The sequence below is a fragment of the Phodopus roborovskii genome, unplaced genomic scaffold (genome assembly GCF_943737965.1).
Source record: "Phodopus roborovskii unplaced genomic scaffold, PHOROB, whole genome shotgun sequence".
NCBI lineage: Eukaryota > Metazoa > Chordata > Mammalia > Rodentia > Cricetidae > Phodopus > Phodopus roborovskii.
The window spans coordinates 6,743,785-6,754,755 of record NW_026125059.1 but is presented as its reverse complement, the minus strand read 5'-3'; the positions used below and the strand labels follow the sequence as shown (position 1 = coordinate 6,754,755).

Below are 10,971 nucleotides of genomic sequence, written 5' to 3'. Positions count from 1 at the left end.
GCTAGATGCCAACCTATTCAATCCTCCCCTCTCCTCCTCTACTGGACAGTCACCAAGGACCACAATTGAGCCAAGGCTCTGTGTGAGGACCAATGGCCATACCTCTCTGTTATCAACACTTCTGGTAGCCACCAGGTCAACTGATGTGTGAGCCTTGGCTCAGCCCAATGGATACTGCTGCTCAAGAGACCACTGCTCAAGTGGTTTATACAGTACCTGGGGGGATCAGTAAGGCCAAGGGCCCTCAGTAGGATGCATGGTGGGACCACATCTACAGATTACTATGATTTCAAGTGACAAGTCTAGCTTTGTTGGTGTTTAGGGCAAAGAGAAAAGGATGCCACTCGTGCCACAACCATGGGATCTCACAGCCCACGATCCATTATGAGGATAACTTCATCCATTATGTTAGCTGACAATGACTGCTTCAAATCCTAAAGCGGGGGCTGGGAAGATGGCTCAGTGGGTAAAATGTATACCACACAAGCATGAGGGGCCTGAGTCCAGATCTCCAGGAGCCAGGTAAAAAGCCAGGTGCAGTGGCATGCATCTATAACCCCAGTGCCAGGAAGGTAGAGCCAGGATGTTCAGTGAGGCTTGGTGGACAGCTAGACCAGCTAACTGGCAAGCTCAGGGTTCAGTGAGACACTCTGTGTCATAAACCAGGTCAGAATAATCAAAGAAGACACCTAATGTTAACCTCTGACCTGTACAAACATGCACACCTGTGTATACACACAACAGCCATGTGCACACACATAACAGACATGTACACACATGTGATAAACATGCATATATAGGTGAATACACAGATAAACATACACATACAGGTCTACACACATGACAGACATGCACATACAGGTGAACACATGTGATACACATGCATGCACAGGTGTACACACAAGACAAACATGCACACACAGATGAACAAACATGCATATACAGGTGAACACATGATACACATGCACACACATGTGTACACACATGACAAACATGCACACACAACTTAAAGCAATAATTTGCTAAAAGTAGAGGCTAGGGGCTAAAAGAATACAAGAGAGTATTGCTGAAAATCAAGAGGAAGAGGGGAATAAACTTAAATCGATAATAATAATAATAAATTAAAATTTTTAAATGTAATTAGATTAGTGGACCATGAGCAGCTCCCCCAAAGCTGCTGGAATCAGGCAGACTCCTTGCCAGGCTGCTTGTACCTTCAGCTTAGTTTCTTTCAGGAGGAAACTGCTGGCTGCAAACAACTGTTTGCATTTGTTCAGGGAACAGGAGATAGGAAGAGTCTAGGAGGGAGGGGGGTTCACACTGCCCTGCCAGTGTGAGGAGCCAAGGCAAACACAGGGCTCTATTAGTGTGCATTTTTCGCACACATCAAATTTTTGAAACAATATTTCAAGTTATAGACCACGCAGACAGCACCTGGCACCAACTGTGGAAGAATGTGTGACAATACTTTGTCCCTCCGCCATCTCAACTCAGCGTCCCCTCTTCCTTGTGGCAGCCTTTATACCCTCCACGGTCCCTCTTCCTAGTGACGATCCTATACTCTCCATAGGTTTTCTTGTTGTTCTGCCCATCTGAAGGCCTTAAATACTGGGAATCACAAGAGTCGGTGGACTAGGGATTCCAGCTCTGGTTATGCCCCAAGCACTTCCTGCCTCTTACTGCAGATCAACTGCAGACCACTACTTCCTCTCTACAAATAAAGTAACTCAAGCTCAGAGAAGCAAAAGAACCTGCCAGAGTGACGGAGCAAATGGAGGTCACAGGACTGCATCCTGCACCTACCCAAAGTCAGTGCTTCCTGGACTAAGTCATCCCACTTCTTGGTTATGCTCTCTCGTGCCATTTTCACATTCTCACGTGTCCGTGATGGCTCCCAACCTCCCAGAACCTAGTTGAGTTGAGCCTCCGTGGCTCTCATCCTGGCCCAGTCTCTTCACTTGGGCTCCAGTATCACAGACCTCTACATCTGATAGCCACAGTCTCAGATCTTCCCCCAGTACACGATGGATTCTGCACCCTGAGATGCACATGCGAGAACCTGGGAGTTAAAGCTCAGAGCTTCACCAGTCAGAAAAGTCAAGAAAGATAAAGGACAAGCCTTCAAAGATGGCCATAAGTCCATATGTGAAATACATTGATATACTGACCTAACTTTCTCCATCATGCCATAGGTGTCGGTCAATTCAATACTCTTGACTCATGTTGCCAAAATAATGACTAACAGATCTATGCACTTATAATTCTTCTGCTGTGATGTCTGGATGTAGACTCAGTATGCATAGACAGGGTGGGAGTATCTCTAGGCAGAGTTCGTGCATGGTTAGAGGTTACCACTGGCCTGAGGACTAAAGACACCTTTGCTGTCTCTCTATGCAACCGTGTTTTTTGTTTTGTTTTTCCAAATTATAAAATCAGGGCTATTAACTGAAAGCCAGCAGGGGACAACCTGCATTAGGGACTGTTGCCAGCATCTGCCAAAGGTTTTTTTTCTAGGAAAAGAGAGGCATCTTCCTAGAGCGCACTGAACATCCTAGCTTGGAGATTAATCACAACTCTGGAAGTTGTACTTGTATGGGTCTTTTTGTAACATGCTCCTGTGGCTCCAGCCACCTGCCAGAGGACCCTTGCCACCAGCAGGGCCACAGCCCCCCAGCCCCCAGGGGCACAGGAATATTGTCTCCCTCTTTGAGGAGGAGTGCTGTGGGCAGGTTGGAACCTTTGCCGAAGTCCCCAGTTTAGAGTTAGCAGCCTTGATGCTGACCACTCACTCACACATGGAGCAGCCCTGTGATATTTCAAGAGAGCTTTTCTAACATCATTTTCCTCACACGCCCTTATGAAGGAAGAGATTGCTAAATTCATTGATTCCCTCTTGCCAAGCTTGCAACTCCTGGATCTGGACAGATTAAATACAGTAAAGATTTCCTATACCAACTCAAAGAACATTACCTGAAAACTCAGGAAGGATTTTTTGTTTGTATGTTTTTTTTTTTTTTAACTCCAGGAAGAAACTAAAAGAAGGGAGGGAAGAAGGAAGGAAGGAAGGAAGGAAGGAAGGAAGGAAGGAAGGAAGGAAGGAAGTAGGGAGTAGAGGAAGAACAGGAAAGGAAGGAGACCCTGGAGGGGTAGACAAACTACATAGAGTACACATTTTCAGAACCAAAAGGAACAAACCAACCATCCCACTAACATATAATAATCTTTATTCTTCAACAGAGACATAAATAATTTTATGAATTCATATGACCTATACAAAAGACAAAATAAGATATTGCACTAAATTTCATTATGGAGTATCTGGATTTAATATTAGCTGAACAGATAAATATATATATGTATATACAAGTTAAGGAATTAAGGCAAAACCAGATGATATTTCTAACACAACAGGAGATTTGAAAAATAGATATAATTAAAAACAAGGGCATACCATCTCCAGTTAATAAAGTGGTCATGTTAAAGGGGGAAATAATCCTCTATGGTTTTAATAAGATGGTTATTATCAATCACATTAATTAAAGTTGAACAATAAAGTGTAAGATTTTCCACCAAGGAGAGCTATTTTGCCAAGGTTTAGGGACTGAGCACTTAGAATTGGGTAAGTAATGTTTTCTTTGTCAGATTATGATCTATTTTTCCTATTATAAAATATAATTTGGAAAATATGACTCTTTCACATATACAATTAAAATATAACTATGGAGCATTCATTTTAGGGAGCAGGAGGAAGGTCATATGGGTAAGCTCAGAGTTAAGGAACATTTTGAGGCAAGCCATTTGTTACCTTATGGACAGAGAAAGCACAATGTCAGTCACTAGAGTACAATCCCAGTTACCTCAGGAGAACAAACCAGACCAATTCTGAAGTGATTGTAATTAAAAACAAAGGAAAAGAAAACAAGTATATAATCCATGTGTCCACACAATACACGAGTCTTTGGCAGTCCCACAGTAACCACCGCAGTCAGAACTTGTGAGTTTTCTAACTTTCAGACGCACGTGCCGGTCTTTCAAAAACAAAGAAATGAAAACCCCAATGCAGTATGAGCAGGAAACTAAATATAAGTAACCTCCAGACAGCTTCTGACCATTAAGAAGTAAGCAGATTTAGGGATTCCCAGCTTTGGAGTCCTGGTTCACACATAAGGAAACTCACACACACACACGAAAATAATCTGTGACACTTTGTGTTTGTCCAGACCAGTCTAGAATCCTTAAAGAGGATCCATGGTCCCTCATGAGCAAAAAAAAAAAAAAAAAAAAAAAAAAAAAAAACAATAAAAGACATCAATCCAAGGGTGAAATGTAGTCTTCCGATAACCCAGGGGTGGCCGCCCTCACTCATGGGTGTCATGGAGAAGTCAAGTTCTATAGAGGAAACACCAGAAAGCCAGAAAACGTGGAATACTGCCAGCCGCCAAGCAAGTTACCTTTCTCCAGTTTTAGATAAACCTTATCTTCTTTGTCCAGGTAGAGGAGCACTCCGTTAGTGGCGGCTTCTCGGGTCACATCTTTATCGCCAGCAAAGGCAGATATGACTGGTTTCCCATTTAACATCAAGTTAACCTGGAAGGAAAAAAAAAAAAAAGATGGCCGCTGAAAAACTCCCTTCAAATCAAAACGTGTGCTTAGAAGTAGTGTAAGACAGGTGACCTGGTCAAGCATTTGTCATTCAAGGAACGGTCTCCTTTCCCTTCAGACTGGACAAACATGGGGTCAGATTTAATGTGTGTGTGTGTGTGTGTGTGTGTGTGTGTGTGTTCTCTGTATATTTAATGTGTGTGTGTGTTCCTAAAGAAATTTCCTTAGACGCTTACAAAAATAATGACATCCAGAGAGCCACCTAATCATGTGAATACAGGATTTCCTCCAGCATGTAAACAAGGCTAACTACCCTACTGGCCTCATGCACTCAGCACCAACCTTTCGGTAATTAAGAGGACAGGTGGCTTCCCGATGTTGGGACCTGACAAAGTCGGACACAGCCAGATCTGTGTAGGTGTCTTTCTTTTCTGAAATCTTGGCAGCAACGAAAGTCATTTGAAATGTCAGGGTTTCCAGGGAAGCAGATGTGATCTTTACCCACTCCCCTTTTCTAGGCTAAAATTAATATGGAACAGATTCAATCTTAGGCTGGACAATTGATCCAGTCACTGGGATATTAAAAAAAAAAAAAGAGTGACAGATGAAGATGTCATCTGTTTTAATCATAGAGGCATTAAATGTAACATAGATGCTAAACATCCAATACGACATATCTTAGAATTCCACATACACGTACCATATTGTTTACTATTGATATATTTTAATACTACAACAGATATCTCTACATCTGCTCTTATGTGTAAGACCAACCTTGTCTGAGCAAGCACAACACAAGACGCATTGCTAACCATCAAACTGTGACTAGGAAGAAGTTCCTGGGACAAGAGCACCCAGATGCACTCAGAACAATTCTCTCTGCAAGGCGTCATTAGTAGCCATTCCGGAGAAGTGGCTAGTTGCTTCTCATAAATTTTATGAGCAATGATAGCAAATTTGTTTTGCTTACTTAATGTCTATTTGTAATGTTTTCTAAGATTTTTTCCCTTATAACTCTGAATAACTTTTGTTCAAGCATGAGGTATAATAAAGATCCTCTGTAGAGATTTGTGTCATGAAAGCTTTTGCCAACCTGTGTTTTGTTGTTGTTGTTGTTGTTTTGCTTCAATCGTTTATTGAGTCTCATTCTTTTTAAATGGTAGCAAACTTGTTTTGTTTATTTAACTCCCACTTGTAAAGTTTTATAATTTTTCCTTATAAGTTCCAACAACTTTTATTCAGGCATGAGATAAAAATCAAGATCTTCTGTAAAGATTTGTGTCAAAGGTTTTGCCCAGCTTTGTTTTGCTTTGTTTTATTTTACAACAAGCTATAACCAGGGTAATAATCTCAACTGCTTATTTTTCCATGTGCCTTTGTCACATATCTAAATGGATGTTGTAAAGGAAAAAATGCAAATTAAATGTTTTGAAAATAAATGGAAAGGGTAGACAACTCTCTTTACAATGCAAGCATATCCTTGAATGGATCCTTAAACGCAGGAGCAGAGAACATGTAGGTCAAAGCACATACCTGGATTGTCTGGCTCTGGTAGACTTTAATTACATGAAAACTAAAACTATAGATTCCTTTCCTTGGTGCCACAAAAACAGACTCCAATGTGAAAAAATTGCCCACATTAACCAGGATCTACAGATAAAAAGAATAAATAACAGTAAATTACTATAATTTCCGACTGAATAAATCCCCTCTTCCTGCCCTCCTCTTCTCCCCCCCCCCCCTTCTTTCCTTCCTTCTCCCTTTTCCCCTCCTCTCTTTTTTCCTTTTCCAATAACTACCTTCAGGAACAATGGAGAACAAAACAGCTAATCCTATTTCTTCCCTCGTAAGTGACTTAGAAAACAGATGTGCATAATGAAAGGTCGTTCAACCTTTTAAATAGCACAGGCAAAGATAAAAATAAAACAGCTGTGTTGTATTCATGCCTCAGTTTCCAGGCCAGCTGTCTCTAGGGTCATCAGTTCTACACATGACGGGTTGTACTGGCTTTACACAGAGAACCAGACAGAAGGCATCTGCACAGCTACATCCCCACAGTCTATGAGCCTTCCCAATGTCCAGAAGTGACGTTACCCAGCCAGCCAATCCACATCCGTGGGCTCTCTGCAGTAATCTCTGGACACCTCACAGAAGCAGACCCCCTCCACCATGGGGTAAAATTCATGACACCAACAGTTGGTACCACAGAGATGGGAAAGTCAGGTTCTTCCCCAAGCCTGGGCTGGGGCTCTCCTCAGACCAGTGGCCATTTGTTTTGTTTATGTACCATGTAAACCTTAACATAATACATTGGTGATGAGTCAGCCCTGACTGGATGCCAAGAGAAGGGCACAGATGTGGCAGACGGCAAACTAAGTGCCTCTCTGTGTTCTTCAGTGTCTTGTTTGATCCCACCAGTCATCTAAGATCCATTTGAAGTTCAAGGGCCAAAAGGGAAAAGGGAAGTTAAGTGTTGTTTGTTTGTAAGGGAGCCATAGCACACCTTGTATGCCAAGATGTGTAACCTGGTTACAACATTAACTCTGAATTTTAGTGAGCCCTCAGTTGCATTTCAATTTCTCAGAGGTAAGCTCCTTCCTGAGAGAGCGTAAGAGCTAGAACAAATCAAGGAGGCTTTCCTTCATGTCTCACCAAGGAACAGATCCGTAAAAGTCAGATATGTCTCTTGAGATATATTTTCTGCTTATCAGAACCAGTCTGTTGATATCTGGTTTAAACATCGTCTTCTTGTGGAAATTAATACATTCACACTTCCCGAATCATTTCCTCAAAGTGTATTACCTCCTCTACACAGCACACTAGAAGCCAGAACATTTAGGTAAATGCACAAGACTCAGCCCTGCTGGAAATACAAATATGTGTGCGATTTGTCTGAGATCCGAGCCTCTTTCCAGCGAGCATCAGCTCTCTGTTCTCTGACCTGAGATCAGACAGGCTTCCTACAGCACTGTCACCAGCTGGGTAAGATTCTCTGGCAAAGCATAGACAAAAGCATCTTCTCCCAGCACATTTTAAAATAATGCAAGGTGTTTATCCAAGACTTCCTGATTCACGGACAAGAAGCATCCTTCACTAACAGAATGGAGGTACCTGATTAGTGTTGGTTAGTAAACATGAAGCTGGCTGTGGACTCCACGGGGTATCCGAAGCATCCACATTCTTAACTAAATGTGTCTTGTTGTCTCTAAGATGCATGGCTCCCTGAACAAAAGAAAAAAATCCCTTTCCTCTCCTAATTGATGGGAAGGTCACTGAAAAGAATGCCAGAACAAAGATAACACAATGTCCACAGGATTCCAACGTTTAGACCATGTGCTGAAGCAGCAACCAAGAGTAGGTTATGACTTCATTCCATCACTTGGTTAAATACTGCACCAAAATCTCCGAAGGGACTACTTGATTCATTTTTTAAAAATTTATAGCTATCCCATACTAGGCCTCTGGGGAGACATCTCTGTCCCTGACCAGCTGGCAAGTGTATTGCTTAGAATTAAGTAAGGAGCACAAATGTCACCAGAGTCTTTTCCAACACATCACGCAGCCCCACTTAACCTGTTTCTCGGGGCTCTGCATACAACTGTGAACTGTGACTTTGGAATTCGACAGCCTTCCTGTACTGTTGGGGTTGGGCACAAAACGCTGGCATTTGGCTTCTGTCACAGGGGGCTTCTCTACACTGGTACCATGAGGTGGCTCATCTCTCCAGTTCTGGAAGCACTGGGCCACTCAGCAGAACCTTCCACCATCAACAATTCAGCCCCATCCCCTTGCTACCACAACCTCAAAATCTGTGCCTCCTCAGAAACTTACAATGCCCTGAGGAAGGGGAATCCAGCTCCTAGGCGCTTACCTACCCAGGCTCTGTATACTCACCCAACCCCCTTTCTTCTTCCTGTGTGGACAACTTTTTTGAGTAAAGTAGTGGGGAGAGGACCTTTTGATATGCCAGGCAGGGTAGTGTTGATCCAGCCACCCTGGGCCCTTCATAGTGACCCTAGTTTCTAGCCCTGGAGTTGATCTCTGACACCAGAACTGCCCCCCAATCCTCTGCATCCACCTGGCAGGGTCCCTGCAGCTTGTGGAGTCCCATAGTTCCTGGGAGAGATGAGCCTCAACCTAGAAACACAACTCAAACATTTACAGGCTGTGTTCCAGGGCCCCCTCAGGGACACCTGGAGGGTACCTGCTGCTAAGTTGAGCCAATAGATCTCAGCATCCAGGGACAGCATTCCCTTCAGCCCAGGATGACCTGTTGCTGCTAAACTTGTCTTGATCTCCAGGTGCCTGCCTCAGCGGTCCCCAGCCACCCCACCGTGCAGGCCTCCTCCGGCTAGACACCAAGGGGGCTGCGGTTGTTGGGGAAGGGAGGCAGCTCAAGTTTCAGATTGATACCTTCAGGGAGGTGCCTGCCACTTCCTAATCATACTAGCTTAATCTGAGCAGAAAGCTCCCGATATTCAGAGACCACCCACCCGCTGGGCGCCCTGCGTCCCTCTGGGGTCTGACCTGATCAAAGTAAATGATGCGTGTCTTGTTGCTCATCTCAGATGGCTCATGGTTGGTGCTCCGAACCGCTGAAAAGGCCACCTTGGAGTTTGCTGCCCGGACCGATATTCCCAAAGGGGAAGAAGATGATCCCTTGGAGTCTGTGGCTGGGTTCGAGTCGCACACAACCAGACACTTGCCCTCCAGCACGATCGGTTCGGTGTCATTCTGTGCCCAGACAGGCAGCCCAGGCAGCGCGAGAACCAGCAGAACAGCCGGTACCACGGACAGCGCCTGGTGCGCGGAGCCCATGGTGAGCCGCGTGCGCAAGCCGCAGCCTGGCGCTTCTGCTCCGGGCGGCGCCTGCTACTCCGGAATCCCGGAGCTCGGGAAGATGCCAGTGGCTAGATCGACAGCGCTGCAGGAAAGGCGGCGGCGGCGGTGGCGGCGGCGCGCACACTTCCACCAATTCTCTGGGCTGAAGTCTCCCTTTGAGCTGTCTGGCTGGTTCTGTTACCTTTGTCCTTTAAGCAGCTCATGCAGAACTCACTATCCTAAACCTCCTCCGCCCCAAAATCAGTTTTGCCTGGGGCTCCTGCAGCCACACTTGTCTCTTGACATCTAAAAAGTCTCCAGACCCTCTCGATCACACCTGAAAGGAACAAAATAAATCCTCACCCCAAACCCAAGTACTCCTGGGGAAAGCACGGAGCAGAAGACAGGGCACTCAGCGAGGAAACGCCAGGGTAGTAGGTGCCAAGCGGTGTGGGTGTAGGTCCTATCCTAGGGACTTTGGCTGGCGCAGGAACAAATTACAGAGTCAGGAGGTGTTTCCAGGGATGAGAAGAACGCCAGGAGGTGTTCATGGCCAGAATGCTAGCGACTCCCAGTTGCGCTTGGTCAAAACCAGAGTCACTCCGACGCAGGTAGGCGGCTTAACTGACTCCCCGCACCGAAAGCGCCAAATTTCCAGATCAAGTCTAAGGTGCGGGCGCCCACTGTCCTGGGTTCCCGTGTCCCTGCGTACAACTTTGTCTTGGCGCTCAGCAGTCAAGAGGGACAGCGCCGAGAGGGCACCCGAGCGCTATTTATAGAAGCCCGAGTGTAGATATAGCTCTGGGTCTCTCGCTCAGCCAGTGGATCCCCAGAAAGCAGAAACAGAGTCCAGTGACCCCAGCGGAGCAGCTCCTGTGTGACGTTGAACGCACCCGGGCTGAGCAGGGCGCACTGCCGGCTGCAAGGTCTGAGGCCACTTGGCGCCCTGAAATCGCGTGAGATGTGCGCAGAAGGGGGGATGCCTACCAGCCCGCGCCTGCTGCTCACCACCTGCTCTACCTGGACCGGTGGAGGGGTTGCGGGACCCCTTGTCCTGTCCAGCGAGGAACTCTCCGAGCCGAACACGGCGGCGCTGCCAACACAGACGCAGAGCTCTCTGGAAGGGCCGCACCGGTTCTGTGGGGCTGGCTGCCTGGACTCTAAAGAGGATTCACCCAATTGCGCTTGGTCCGGAGCTCATCCCACGTAGCCCGGAGCCTGGTGAGCTAAGGAAAGCCTTGGGGCAGCTCTGTTCCCTGCGAGAGGCGGAGAGCGGAGGACGCGCTGGATTCCTTCCTTCCGCTTGGTGGGAGGTTGAGCCTCGGAAGCCACAGGGGCGCGCCTTCCTACTCACACTGCACCCAACCCAACTGAGGCCAGGAAAAGTCTTAGGAAATCAGGCCCCCTTAACATAACAATTAAAATACAGCGCCTGGGAGTAAAGCACCTCTCTCTCGCTCTGACGTGGCCGCACTTGTGTTTTCTACTGCCATCTTGGCCTCTTATTGGCAACTTACTTTCCTCTTCCACAGCCACCAAAGGGAAGCA

General features: G+C 46.0%; 1 protein-coding gene across 1 annotated transcript; it reads right to left on the bottom strand.

Annotated features, from left to right (window-relative positions):
• Positions 1-4,334: 4,334 nt before the first annotated feature.
• On the bottom strand, positions 4,335-10,032 carry Cbln4 (cerebellin 4 precursor). The gene is made up of 3 exons (XM_051185560.1): positions 9,130-10,032; positions 6,136-6,252; positions 4,335-4,587 (listed from the first exon to the last, which is right to left on the bottom strand). Exons 1-3 carry the CDS (start codon positions 9,418-9,420, stop codon positions 4,390-4,392), a joined length of 606 nt encoding a protein of 201 aa, XP_051041517.1. The 5' UTR covers positions 9,421-10,032; the 3' UTR covers positions 4,335-4,389.
• Between the last annotated feature and the right edge of the window lie 939 nt (positions 10,033-10,971).

Coding starts and splice junctions, on each gene's coding strand:
- Cbln4 (XM_051185560.1), bottom strand. CDS start 9,420: ATGGGCTCCGCGCACCAGGCGCTGTCCGTGGTACCGGCTGTTCTGCTG. Junction 6,253..9,129: donor GCATCATTTACTTTGATCAG/GTCAGACCCCAG, acceptor TTTTATCTGTAG/ATCCTGGTTAATGTGGGCAA. Junction 4,588..6,135: donor ACCAGAGCCAGACAATCCAG/GTATGTGCTTTG, acceptor TTTTCCTTCCAG/GTTAACTTGATGTTAAATGG.